General features: G+C 40.8%; 1 protein-coding gene across 5 annotated transcripts in view; it reads left to right on the top strand.

The window, feature by feature from the left end:
* The window catches only part of GALNTL6 (polypeptide N-acetylgalactosaminyltransferase like 6), a 542,002-nt gene that overhangs the window by 266,332 nt on the left and 260,958 nt on the right, over window positions 1-14,712 (top strand). The window contains exon 1 of one of the 5 annotated variants that reach the window (XM_045018343.1): window positions 6,260-6,370. The exons of the other annotated variants lie outside the window; for them this stretch is intronic. Coding sequence (XP_044874278.1) covers window positions 6,295-6,370 — 76 coding nt within the window. The 5' untranslated portion in view covers window positions 6,260-6,294. Of the gene's footprint in view, window positions 1-6,259; window positions 6,371-14,712 lie in introns of those variants that run through there. 5 annotated transcript variants of the gene reach the window in all.

Below are 14,712 nucleotides of genomic sequence, written 5' to 3' on the forward strand. Positions count from 1 at the left end.
TGCATGGCACCACTTGACTGCTCCAGAACCTGAACTAGCTAGATTAAAGTTAGCTCAAGTATGTCTACTCAAACTGCAACCACACCCTGTGATTGCATTATAGACATAGGCATAGTTTGACTTCTATATTGAGGAGGGGGAGGGGCAGGGCCCAGTGGGGCTCAGACCAGCTCTGCATGGTGGGGTCTGGGGAGGGAGTGCCACCTTCACTCCTGATTCACCTCAGCAGGCCACTCAGCCTGTCTGGGTTGGGGGGAGGGGCACAACCAAAAATTATAACTCAAGGGCTGGGCGGGGGGGTGGGGGGTCAGCTCAGAAAGTTTGAAAACTGATCAGGGTGCAGGCAGGGGGTAGCTAAGGGCTGAATGCCGGGATGGTCTCCCACTGTGGTCACTGCTCTCCTAGGAGTCTGCCAGATTTGGAGCAGGGTCTCCCTGCCTGGGTGGCTCTTACCAGGTATGCTAGTAGTAAAAGGAGATAGGGAGCTGAGAAGTATCCACAGCCATAGGTACCAGCATCAGAAGGAGGAGCTGGGAGAACACCGAGGTTGCCTGCTCCATGGCACCAGCCAGAGCAGCAGACATCCCATGCTGCCTGGCTCAGGTTACTGGCCTCTGACCTGGACAGGGGGCAGGGCCTTTGGTGGGTCTTTGGGGGGAGAGGAGCAGTTGGGGCGGGGGGGAGTGTCTCTCAAAACTCTCCCCATGATTATAGACATCCTAGCTTCAACTTCCAGCTTTTGGATCTTGTTATACCTTTCTCTGTTAGGTTGAGGAGCCCTCTATTATCAAATACTTATTCCCCATGAAGGTGTTTATTAACACTGATTAAGTCGCTCCTTAACCTTCCCTTTGATAAGCGGATAATGAAAGGCTAAAGGAGCTCAGTCAATAACAGGGCTGACTCCAACTTTTTTGCCGCCCCAAGTGGCAAAGAGGGGGGGAAAAAAAGCCACAATCGGCGGCACTTTGGTGGCTGCTCTTCCGCGCTGCTTCATCCTTCAGCAGCAATTCAGCGGCCAGTCCTTCCCTCCAAGAGGGACTGAGGGACCCGCCGCCGAATTGCCGCCGAAGACCCAGACATGCCGTCCCCTTCCATGGGCCGCCCCAAGCACCAGCTTGCTACGCTGGTGCCTGGAGCCGGCCCTGGTCTATAAGGGATGTTTTCCAATTTTTTAACCATCCTTCAATCCAATCCTTCTTGTAGCTCTTCTCTGAACCTTCTCCAGTTGTTAAATATCCTTCTTGAAGGGTAGAAACTAAAACTAGACACAGTGTTCCAGTAGCTTTGTGTCAGTGGCAATTACAGAGGTAATATAACCTCCCTATTCCTACTCAGTATTCCCCTTTTTATACATCCAATGATCAAACTGGCCATTTGGCCACGGCTTCGCACTAGGTGCACAAGCTCAGCTGATTATCCACCATGGTCCCCCAAATCTTTTTTCATATTCTTCTCAGAATAAGGTCCCCAATCCTGTAAGTATGTTCCTAGTTATATGACTTTGTATTTGGCTATATTAAAAGACACATGGTTTGCTCATACCCAGCTTACCAAACAATCTTGTTTGCTCTGTATCAGTGATCTGTTCTCTATTATCTAGCATGTCCCCAAAACTTTGTGTCATCTGTAAACTTTATCAGTATTGATTTTATATTCTCTTCCAGGTCATTGATAAAAAACGTTAGGTATTGTAGGCCAAACAACTGATCCCTGCAGGACCCCAGAAACACACCTGCTAAATGATGATTCTCCGTTTACAATGACATTTTGAGATCTACCAGTTAGCCAGCCTTTAAACCATTTAATGTGTGCTGTGTTTATTTTATATCTTTCTAGTTTCTTGATCAAAATGTTTGGTAACAAATGAAATGTCATACAGAAGTCTATTATATCCACACTATTACCTTTATCAGTGAAACTTGTAAGCTTATCAAAAAGGTTATCGTTAGTTTGATAAGATCTATTTTCCATAAACCCAAATTGACTGGTATTAATTATATTACCATCCTTTAATTATTAATTGAGTTCCATATAATCGGCTCCATTATTTTGCCTGGGATCAATGTCAGGCTGACAGGCCTATAATTACCTGGGTCACCCGTTTAACTTTTTAGTATATTGGCACAACATTAACTTTCTTCCAGTCCTCTGGAACTTCTCCAGTGTTCCAAGACTTATTGAAAATCAACATTAATGATTCAGAGAGCTCTTGGGTTTGCTTCCTTAAAATTCTTAGACAAGTTATTCTGACCTCCTGATTTTAAAATATCTAATTTTAGTAGCTGCTGTTTCATATCCTCCTGAGTTATTGTTGGAATAGAAAGTATTTCATCTTTGTCCATGATATGATTACATCACCTGGCTTTTCCCAAATACAGAACAGAAATATGTACTGAACACTTCTGCCTTTTCGGCATTATTATTGACAATTCTACTGTTTCCATTTAATATTGGACCAATACCTTTGATAGAATTCTTTTTGTTCCTAATATATTCACAAAGTCCTTCTAAGTACTCTTAACTCTGCTGGCCACAGATTTCTGCTTGTCCTATCTCCTTGTGGATGAAAACTACTATTGGAAACTCTCAATTTTCCATGGAGAAAAATCTTGATTTTGTGACCAGCTATAATGTCAGCTAGCAAGTTAATCACAGTAGTGTATGCACAAACTATCTTCAAACATATGAAATAGACAGAACCTATGCTTCTGTAGTTAGTATTTACAGTTTTTGCAGCTCTTCATGCTTACAAAATGGTACTAGCACCATTTTCCCACTTATCTGCTTCTCATACAAACGCCTCCATGCCTTCTTCCATGTTGCTTCTTACACATGGAACATCTTTCCTAAATAGGTCAGTGATGTCATTATCTTTTCAAATCTCCCCTCAAAACCACTTCCTCCAGTATTCCTAAAAATGTCCCCAATTAATTCTTGCAGATTCCATTTATTTATGATTATAAAAATTGGTTTGTAAATGTTAGCATCTTGGTTTTAGTGATGAATTGGAAATATAGATAGATACTGCCTGTTGGTTCTGTTTTTTGTCTTCTTTCATATTACTTCATGAGGCAATGCATGGTGAGGTTAGAATTGGAAATGATACTTGAATTTTTTTTTCCTGCTATCAGAGGTACAACAAAAGATACTAAGTATTTTCTAATGTGCCACCTATCTCCAGGGATGGGATGAAATCCTGACCCTACTGAAGTCAATAGTAAAATTCCTATTGATTTCAATGGGGCCAACATTTCACTCAACGAATTTACAGAAGATGAGACTGTCAAACAGAGAGTTATAAACCATTTCACCTTTCAGGGCATAAAAATGCTTATTAGAATTTGAGTTGTCTTTGCAAGGTGGAGATTTTACTTATGTATTGATTTAGAAGGTTGTTTTATGGATATGGATGCAGTAACCATTTAGATATATGACCAGATCTGGGGTTCCAAAATCAATCTTATAATGGGATTCCACTATAGATGTGCATGCAGGTGGGGGTGGGGTATATATGCAGGTTTTTTAGGTATTTCTTGTTTTGAAACTTTTCTTTCTATGCAAAAAATAAATAAATAAACAAAAAACAAAAACAAAACAAAAAAACCCTCTCCACATAATCTGGAAGACCCAACAGATAAATTTGGGAAACTGAAGCAGTAATCATAAATTATATTCTGTATTGATTTTTACTCTCTTTCAGACTTAATACAATTAAGTGCTAATCTAAAATTCTGGTAATATAATTGTTTCCTGATAAAATTATAATAAATACTATCTAACAGTGAATTCCAATGGCAAAAAAGGGAATAGCCATTTATTTTATTCATACATGCACTGGCTTTGCATAATTAGACAAGAAAATGCGGGCTTCCTGATGAAAATGCATCAAATTGCTAATATTTACAGCTATAAATCCTTGATGCTTTGAATTTTACTTTATCTACTACAGTTGCAGTGAACAAAAGTTTACTGTCTAAAGGAAATTTTGGAAAAAAGCCTGCATTGCTTTTTGTGCCATTTCTCTGCACCATAATGATTTGTTTTAATTGTGACATCTCTCTGCAAACAGTGTTTCCAAGTCGTTCAGTATGTGAACAATTGGATAATTCTCGTAATTTACAATTTGGAATGGAACCTTTTAGCACAAACAGAACTTTGGCAGGTTTAACACATCCGTAACAGCTGTTATAATTTGCCGTATTTTTTATGCTACATCATAAAGAAAAGGCCATAACTCCCATCTCTAAATGCAACTGGCTTACTCCTTACAGCTTTTCCTGCTGTGGACTGCCAGTTATTAAGAGTAAGTAATGAAAGAGTGCACCTTTTGGAGCAGCCAATTCTCAGAACCATTAGTTTTCTTTTATACTCCAGCCTAATTCCAGGAATGTGCTAGATGAAAAATAAGACATATCATGTCATTTCAGGATAATATCATGTAATTTTAGGGTAATAAAGAATTCATTTCTGGAGAGAGAAGTGATCTGATATGGAAAAGTTCAATTTCATTCTCTCCAGAGAGCCTTACCTGTTCAGATGTGACCTTGTATAATTAAATATATTTCAAATATCAAGAGAAATGGCAGCAGAGTAGACAATAGAATTCTTTATTTTATGTTGAAATGAAATTATATGAAGCAGTCAGTGTAATATAAGGTAAAGTAGATGGCTACCATTCATTGTTTCCCCTGGAATTCTTTCTATTTGATTTTATGCATTACGGTGTTATAAGGAAGCAATTATATTCTGTGCTGTATTACTAGATTTTTAGACTGTCGTTTAATTGCATTAATTTTGAAAGAGAACTAGAAAGAATCATTACAAAACTTAATGTGCCATTATTACTTTAATTTAAAAAAATATACCTAGATAATAAAGAGGAAATGGGATGTGCCTTCTATGCAAAAAGCTACAAATTCAACACAGAAAATACCTAAAACAGCTGAGCAAATGCAGGTAGTTCGAAGATCAAATTAAGCTTCTTAAAGAAAGACAGGTTTAATAATAAACAAATCTGCTCTAAAGCCTTCTTCACTAAAGCAAAAATAAAATTATTTTTAGCAAACACATATGCAATTATTTCATCAAAATCCCATTTTCCACTGAACCTGACTTATCCTAAGTGACACATTTGTTTGTTTGTTTTCAGCTATAAAGGTACACAATTTTTTTTATCATTCTCTGTTTGATCCCAGTAATCTTAATTTAACTTCTTTAGTTACAGTAGATACGGCAATTGTACTAATTTAAATACTATTTAAGATGTATAATGGGGTGGGCGTAGATCAGTTTTTATAAATGGCAGAAGATAGTGCTGATAATACTTCTAATGATAGTAAATAGACTAAAGGGCAAATAGCCAGTTCAAAAGCCGGTGAAATAATGGGGAGTCTTTCTACTGACTTCAATCAGTTTTGGATCAGGCCCATAAAGAGTAAAAAAAAAAATACTACTTAAACCGCAGAATAGAGATTTGGAGTTAATTAGCTCATTCACCTGTATTTGCACTTTTCAGGGTGGTTTCACACAATCTTTTGATTTCAAGTCGGTTCTTAACTGCCTCATGTTAATATGCTGATCTAACAGCAGATAATTCCATCACACAGTTCATGGAAGGCAAGCACTTTGTTTCCAGATAGATACATTTTCTTTTTGTCTAGCATTACAGTTTTAGCACAAAACACCATCATAATGCCAAATACCATTTTAAAAATATGCTCTCCCTATGTAATGGGACTAACCTTCATCATTTAATGGATTTATTCTTAAATCATTCTTTCTGAATGGTGCCATTTTTAAAATAATACTGTAACTTAATGAGATACAAAGTGAGGCTTAGTCAAAGGGTGGAGCCAGTCAGAACAGTGTGGTTTAGGTTTCCGTTTATTTAGGCCAGTCAGTAGATAACAGTGAGTAAATTTTCTCTGGCAATCTAAGCTTTCTACATATATTAATAATATAACATGTATTCATAAACTTCTCTTTAGCCATCATATTTCTAAGGCTCATGTTCTATCCTAGTGCTGTAAAAAATGAAAAAGATGTGTTAACATCTGTAACACAAATTATTTCTTTCCATTCTCCAGTCCACCATGACTAGAAGTGTATTCATTTAAATGTTCAGTGGTTAATGGAGGTGGTGATGTCTCATGCACTATACCAATAAAAAACATTTTTAAATGATGTCGTACATTTAGGCATGAACACAGTCAAACATAGGCTCTCTCTAAGCTAGGTCTTTCCAGCTGCAGTGTTTCTGTGGAATGCAGCTATCTTGGAGAGTCATGAAGGATGAGACAATCAAAATTCCATCAAGTCAAATGGGCTGGGAGAAGTTCCCAGTTGTCTGTGTTTAGCAAAGAAAGAGGTAGGTACGCTATAATTTTAGTGATTTTTTTAGTCAGTGAAGTAAGCTTGAGGGGGTAACTGTGTGAGGTCACACTTGGATCAGGAAAAATGTGTAGATATTCTGGGTTGATTCACTGCTTTAACATCACCATTCTGTCATTTGGCTGATGCAGTTGTGTCCAAGAGGAATACTCTTTAGCTTTATGGTTGTTTCTATGTAGGCCATGAGCTATTTGTTGGTTTTGGTTGTGCGAATCTTGCACCATAGGGGTTCCAGCCTATCTGCCTACCTCATTTTGTGTAATTATTTGGCTTCACCGGTCACTGTGATTCTCCAATGTGAAGGAAGAAGTCTGAAGCAGAACATAATTTGTAGAGTAATCTTTAGATTAATGTTATCCTTCCAATTTAGAATTCATATAATATAGCGTTTTGGAGATTGTGCTTTGTTGAGTCTCTAAATCACCTTCAGTGTAGGACATTGCTGTACTGCTGTTGTAACTTGCTGCTCATCTTAACACTGGTTCATAAAAGTCTGACTTGTTCCAAAGTCTAAGTATAGACAAAGGATAAACATTTATTAATTAAAGTTGGCATTCATATATTATTTCTCATGCTGTTCAGATATTCACTTTATTCTGTAAACTGTATGTTTACATTTCAATTGATTCTAAAATGATATAATTAATTTACTAGTTAGTATTATTTAAATTGCAAATTGTTGCTGAGAATATGTGAATGAATTATGCAAATTGACTTTCAGCACAACATGAAAAGAATTCCAGTTTAAGCTTATTAAATTCACTGAATACAATTTAAATCAGTGTCTGCTCTGCAAATGAATTCATTTGTTAAGACCAAGCAAGACATCTAACTTGCAGGCAATTATGAGGTTCTCTGGAATTTCAGAAGTGTTTCCTGCAGCAGCAGGAATGCAGCAGTGCTAATATGTACTTGTGAGTATCCGTGAGAGTTTGCTGTTTGGAGCTGAGTTCTTGGCTATCATACAGATGTGGGTAGGGCTTCCAGCTACATTTTTCATTTTTTCCATAGAAGAGATTGATAATACAGTGCTAGCCTTATACAAAATGAAGAGTATTTTAAACTCAGGACACTGAATTCACTTTTCAATCATGGTATAATCAGATGCCTGAAATCAGAATTGCAGGAAGTATGACAGTGCTTGCACATCGACTTTTGTGTTGGTGTCACAAAATCAAATTATGATAACAAGAAAATATGACAGTGTGAGTGGCTGTTGTGTGGTGGTTTTCCCACACGTTATAACAGTGTAAATATTTCAATAAATATTATTTAGTAATCTTTAGCAGAACTATTTCACTAACTGGCCTCTCCTAACTTCCCACCTGTTCCAGGAACGGGAGCCTAATTCTTCTCCTAGTTATGCTGGAGAAAATCTGAAGTAGTTGTAATGACTGTAGAGCATTTACATTGGTGTAACTCAGAGCAGAATGTAGTAGTATATTTGCAGGGATGCATGTATGTATGAAGGGGGAGGGCAAGAAAACAGCCAGCATTTCTCTGAAAGAATTTTAAATGTTACTTCAGGAATAGTTTTAAAGTTTTTTGCAGACTACCTTCAAATTGTTCATTTGGGGCTAGCATCTTTCCTTTTTATCTGGCATCTGTTTGTAAAGGATTAAGGGTAATATTCATTTCCACGGTGCAGTGATCTGAGGTTAAAGCTGCTGCTGGTGGTTAGCGTAACTGAAGGCTTGCCTGCATGGGGAAGTTAGTGCGCAATAAGCCAGAATGTGAATTTACAGCACACTAGCTACTCCTCACTAACTTCCCCTGTGGACGCTGTTACTGTGCACTAAAAGTACCCTCTGGTGGCTTAGCTTAATACACTAAAGCACTCTTAGGGCTTGTCTACCCTAAAAATTAAGTCAACTTTATCTAATTCGATCTGGAGCCTCCGAATTAATTAAGTTGATTGTGCATGGCCACACCATTGCTCATTGTGTCGCTGGAGTGCGTCCTCACTAGCAGTGCCTGCATCGATGCACAAAGCAGTGCATCATGGGTAGCTATCCCAAAGTCAACTTGTCTCAGTGTGTTTTGGGATGTTTGTGCAGTGCCTCATGGGACCAAAATATTGTCACAGGGGAGAATGGGAACATTGCATCGGTATCCCATGATGCACTGTGCTCAACGGCAAGCAACCCAGTGGCTTTAGCACCTTAAAATCGCCGCACATATGCCATAACCGTAGAAGCATGGACCCTGCTCAGTTGTGCACTCAAACATCTTGCACCTTCTCCTGCAGTATTTCCAGAGCCAAAGTAGGGTCTGCAGCGTGGAACATAGCGATGTCCTGCTAGCAGCCCTGCTGCAAACCATTGAAAACAACAATTCACAGTTGCTGCTGGCAGTCACAGAGCAGCTGCACTGTGTTCAGCACCGTTTCTGGTCCCGTGAAACAAGCACCGACTGGTGGGACCACATTGTTTTGCAGGTATGGGATGACGAGCATTGGGTGCAGAACTTTCAAATTCGGAAGGCTACCTTCCAGGAACTTTGTGCAGAGCTTTCCCCTGCCTTGCAGTTCAGAAACACAAAAATGAGAGCTGCTTTGACAGCGGAGAAGCGAGTGGCTATCGCTATTTGGAAGCTTGCAATGCCAGACAGTTACCAGTTAGTGGGGAATCAATTTATTGCTGCTGTGCTCCAAGTGTGCAAGACCATTAATCGACTTCTGCCATGAAGGGAAGCGAGTCTGGGAAATGTGCAGGACATAGTGGATGGTTTTGCCACGATGGGGTTTCCTAATTGCGGTGGGGCAATAGATGGCATGCATATCCCCATCTTAGCACCAGAACCTCACCAAAGAGTACATAAATCAAAAGGGATACTTTTCAATGGTGTTGCAAGCGCTGGTGGACCACAGGGCATTTCACTGACATCAGCATAGGATGGTCAGGAAAGGTTCATGATGCACGCATCTTTAGGAACTCGGGTCTGTTCAAACAACTGAATTCCAGGACTCTCTTTCCAGACTACAAAATGAACCTGGCCACAACGTTGAGATGCCTGTAGTTATCCTGGGGGACCCAGCCTACCCCTTTCTCCCATGGCTCATGAAGCCATACACTGGCCATCTGTACAGCAGTAAGGAACAGTTCAACTATAGGCTCAGCAAGTGCAGAATGGTGGTTGAATGTGCCTTTGGTCATTTCAAAAGACACTGGAGAAGTTTACTAACTAAGGTTGGACCTTAGTGAAGAGAACATCCTCATGGTTATAGCTGCCTGCTGTGTGCTCCATAATATCTGTGAAAAACGGGGAGGGAATTTTCCGCAGGGGTGGGCAGGTGAGACTGATCACAAGGCAGCCATTTTTGAGCAGCCAAACACCAGGGCAATAAGAAGAGCACAGCAAGGAGTGCTGCCTATCCGCAAGGCTTTGAAAAGCCATTTCAGTAATGAGTCACAGTAATGTGAGCTGCCTGTCTGCATTGTGTTTTTCCAAACCTTGACCTGGCTTGTATCACTGTCCCTGTAAAGTCCACCCCACTCCCAAGTCCACCCCCTGCCCAAGCCCACTGCTTCTACTCAGTAAAGAACATCTATTTCTTGAATCCATTTACTTTATTTAACAAACAAAGTAAAGAGAGAGAACAGAAAAAAAAGGTAATCTTGGGGAAAAGAGTTTGTAAAGTTGGAACGGGAGAAACATTTTCAGCTGTGTAACATAATACCGCATTCCAGACCATCAAAGGTCTGTGAATGGGCGCCTTCTGTTCCTTGTACCCTTCCCCTGAGTTAATGAAAGGGATAATGGACTTTTCGCCCATGCCTCAGGGAACACTTGGGGGAGGGTGATTCTATGCCAGGTGATGCACCAGGGTCTGCAGAGGGACTCTACCCTCCTGCTTCAGTTCCTGCAGCTCAACCAGACACCTCACTATATCTGCTTGGTCCCTCATAATCCGAAGCATCTCATCCTGCGCCGCACGCTCTTGCTTGGAAGCTTTCCTGCTCTCCATGTCCATGTCTAACTTCTCGGATAGTGAAATCCTCCATGCTCTCAGTTTTTTGTCTCAGCTGTCCTGGAGGCGTTCATTATCTTAGTGAATATGTCCTCCCTTCTAATCAGCGGAAGTCTGCTTTCAGGTATTGATGACACACCAAAGGACACATTTCCAGCTGTCAGTCATGGGAAAAAATAAAGGAGCCATTGTACATGAATAAAATGTTTCCATAAAAAACCCTTATTACACTAGGTGCAAGCCATAACATAATCAGAATCCGTAACCGTTCACTATGCCGTTTTGCTGCTCCAGCCCTGGTGAGTACCCGCCCCCCCAGGTCATGGGTGACCACACTTTTAATGAAGTTTATGGCAGGCTAATGTTGGGAGCAGAGATAGCTAGTCGAACAATGGCCATTCCCCATAGCATCATGGGAAGTTGTTTACGAATGGGGCAAAGGGGAATGTTTTCAATCCCAAATTACGGAATCTTTCATATGGCGTCCCAGTTCTCTATCAGCCGCTTTAAATTTCTTGCCAACCCATGCCAATCACAGTAAAGGCACATTAGCGGCTGCGTGGTTCGGTGATCCAGAATGTGTGGGGGTGAGGTGGGTCTAAGTGTCCTTTTTTTTTTTCTTGTAAGAGGACTTTTAATGAGAACTTCCCCCGTGTCCCCTAAGTGACCCTATGTGATATCAGTCTCCTGGGGGTAACAGAGGTGGAAAGAAAGGAGATGGTGCAAGTGTCTGGATATAGACCGGTCCTTATCCTGCTATGCTGTGTACTGCAATGATGCCAGCAGAATTAATTCAGGAGTTGCATGGGAAATTGTCCTACCATGGTGGAAGAAATAAGACTGCCCTGCCAAGAAACCTTCTGCAAAGGATTGCAGAGTATCTCTAGGTTTTCTAGAGATAGCCATGGAGGATTCCTGGGCTATCCCAGTCCACAAAAAGAGTGTTTTCCGGAGACCACCCTCTGCGTAGCTGGAGCAGTCTCTTGTAAGCAGAGAACCACATCACTTCACTTTTTCTTCACAGTAAACATGCAATACCACCAAACATGTATGCCCGCTAAAGTTTAAATGGACTTTAATTGTAACTGTATACTGACCAGAGCTGCCTTCGCTGGCATTGCAGTCGGCCACCGTCACGTCCCGCAACCCACAGGGCTCCAAGGTTAAAAATATTTCCTGGCTCTTCTGGAGAATGGATCCACCGCTCACCTGTCTCCCATTCTCTTCCTCATCCACCATATCATCATCCTTGTTGTCCCGAGATGTCCACATTGCTTGTGGGGGTGCTGGTAGGGTCATCCCAGAGAATCGCATGAAGCTCGTTCTTTTATTTTCACACGGCGCTGCTGTGTTCCCCTCGTGTAGTCCTTCTCCCCTATTCCACAAGCTTGTTGCATAGATGTCAGCATTTCTTCTGCTGGATCAGAGCTCTGCCTGCACAGACTCTTCTCCCCATGTAGCAATGAGATCCACCACTTCCTGTGCAGACCAAGCTGGAGCGCATTTGGAGCATGTAGTCTCAATGATCAGCTGTGCTCAAACTGTCATGCTCCCAATGCTGATCAAATGGGAAATCGGAATCAAAAATTCCTGGGACATTAGCAGTGGAGGGGCTGTTTCCTGTGTACCTGGCTGCAGTGCAGCAGAGTTGAGAATGACGTCCCAGAGTGGTCACAGATGAGCAATTGTGGGACACCACCTGGAGGCCAATTAAGTTGAATTACACAATGCTGCATCTGTACTACCTCACAGTCGACCCACAAAGATCGCATTAAGTGCTACACCTCTCTCAGAGATGGATTACAGAAGTTGACAGAGGTGACAGGTTGACTTAAGGTGGCTTCCTTTGACCTAACTTTTGAATGTAGACTAGGCCTTAGTGTGATGTAGGTGTGTCTACATGGGGAATTAGTGCAGAGTAGCGAGTGCACTTTAGCTATTGTGGGCTTTTGCCCTATGTAGACAAGCCCTGCGTGTTGATTATTTGCTCTTTAGTTTTGCTGCATTAAACAAAAATAGCTATTCATCTCCTTCAAAGTATTCTATCCAGTTTCTTTCTCTTACCCCCTTATCATACTACTTTTTAAAAACAATTCGATGATTTATTTCATTATGCCTTTTTAAGTGGTGGCCCATTAATGGAAAGCATCTGACCACATTCTACAGAATAGATGTCAAAGGCTAATCCAACCAGATGCTCCATTTGCTGTACTGTATTGTATTGCAAATCCTAATACATGATTGGGAGCAGTTGCCAGAGAAACTGTGGGGGAGGGTTTTTTGGGGGGGGGTGTTTGTTTTTTTGTCTTTTTTTATTATTGTTATTTTTATTTAATCCTTGAGTGATTCTGTGATTCTCTGACATTCTGGCAGCCCTTTTTGTGACCTTATCTCTCACAAAATAATAATTCATTGCTTTAGTAACTAAGTAGAGAGTAAGGTTGGGTGATTCCAGAATGACATAATTTAGCACACGTACAGTAGAGAGCTGTAAAATGCTCACTTAGTTTATGATCTCTAAAATTAACAAGCTTTTTATCATCATGAGGTGGTTTTAGTCAGTGGTAAATATAATTAATGCAAAACTAGTCAACAATAATGCTAGCAACATCCATGATCTGATTAGACATAAGTTTTTGCTTGTATAACCAAGACTGGATTCAATGACTCATCTGTGCTTTGTGAGGATACAACTAACTCCAGCTGGCTAATTGATAGTTCAGATCATGAGCATAAAACCCACCTAGGGAGAGTGACTGGCCCTTCCTTTTTGCATTTGATCTCAGATGCAAAAGGTGATCTCTTTCAAGAATGACTTCCTTTGAGCTCATGCATTTGGTATGTGAATCCTGGGGTAAAACCATTGTGCAAATCCTGATCATGTATAGGCCACTTGGCTGCTACATAGGCTTATGACCTGAGCTAGTTAGATGCCAGTAATATAAACACCATGGCTAATTATTCTGGGGGACTTTATGGTCTATGCAGATGACACTTCTAATGATGACCCAGGCTCCCGTGACCTTCATGTCAACCATGAGTTTAACTCATTGTAATTTCTCTCCAGATCTGATCTTTGGCCTGGCTACCACTATTGAGGATAGGAAACATGCTTTTGTTGTGATGCAGTGAGCACCACCTTCAGGGCCTTACTGATCTCCTGATGTGGCAGAGAACTTGTACTGATGATCCACCCTTGGTGTTTAGTATCCTGTTTGATTCTGTCATGGGTTTTGACTACACAATTGGTGGCTTGAGAGGGTACTACATTGTGCTACATGCCTAGAGGACTTCAAAGGAAAATCACTGCTTTCCTCTACAAAGGAAAGCCAGACATGGCTCTCCAAAGTGCTTCTAGCTGAGCAGGAAATGGTTTAGGTTTCCCAATTCAGTTTCTGACAAATGTTATGTTTAATAAAGCAGTGAGCGGGACCAGGGATCAAGAAGAAAAGACAAGAGTTAAGAGACAAGGAAAGGAGAGGAGAGGGATTCCTGACTTTGGCTGGAAAAAGAATGAAATCTTTTTACTTGTTTTACTTCCTCCCCTGGCTGGTGAGCATAATAATCATAGAGCCACATTAGTCTTTTCGATGATGTTATATGGAGCCATGTGCCAATTTCGTTACACAGCTTTGGTTAACATCACCAAATAGTCCCAACTAGCCAGTCACAAGGTAGTTTTTAGGATAAAATATAATAAAAAGCATGGGTCTTGGAGGTCTGCCATGAGTGCTATAAAGGAAATAGGCTTACTATGTCACAGAAATCATGTGAATGTCTCTCATTGCCTCAGATCATAAATAGTTACACCCCAAAACCCCTAAAAGAACATTATGGTTGCATAATCAACCACTTAAAAGTTAGGAAATGTTGATGCAAAGAACATGGGACATAGCTGTGTATTTTTTTTTTAAAGTAATGCATCTCTATTTAGTTACTATCCTGCTGGCATTGGTTGGTTGTATTACCGTAGCACCTACGAGCCCTAGTCAGAAACTGGGACCCCCATGTTCTAGGTGCTCTACAAACACAGAACAGAGAGTCCCTAGCCCAAGGCATTTACAATCTTAGTACTGAACAGGAGATAAGTGATGGATTTAGGCAGACAACAGAGTACAAGGAAATGAGACAATATTGATCAGCATGATATAGGCAGTGGTCTCAACACACCAGCAGCCTAAATCATTGTCGAGCTTTTTGTAGGTTTCGTGGCAAAGGAGGATTTGAAGGAGGAAAAAGGAGTTAAGAGACAAAGAAAGGAGAGGAGACACTGGGACTGGCAGTGAGGGTGGGAGGGAGCAGGTGTTCACAGCTCCTTCCCCAATCGATTATTCTCCCCCTCACAGGAC

Source organism: Mauremys mutica, chromosome 5 (genome assembly GCF_020497125.1).
Source record: "Mauremys mutica isolate MM-2020 ecotype Southern chromosome 5, ASM2049712v1, whole genome shotgun sequence".
Classification (NCBI taxonomy): domain Eukaryota; kingdom Metazoa; phylum Chordata; order Testudines; family Geoemydidae; genus Mauremys; species Mauremys mutica.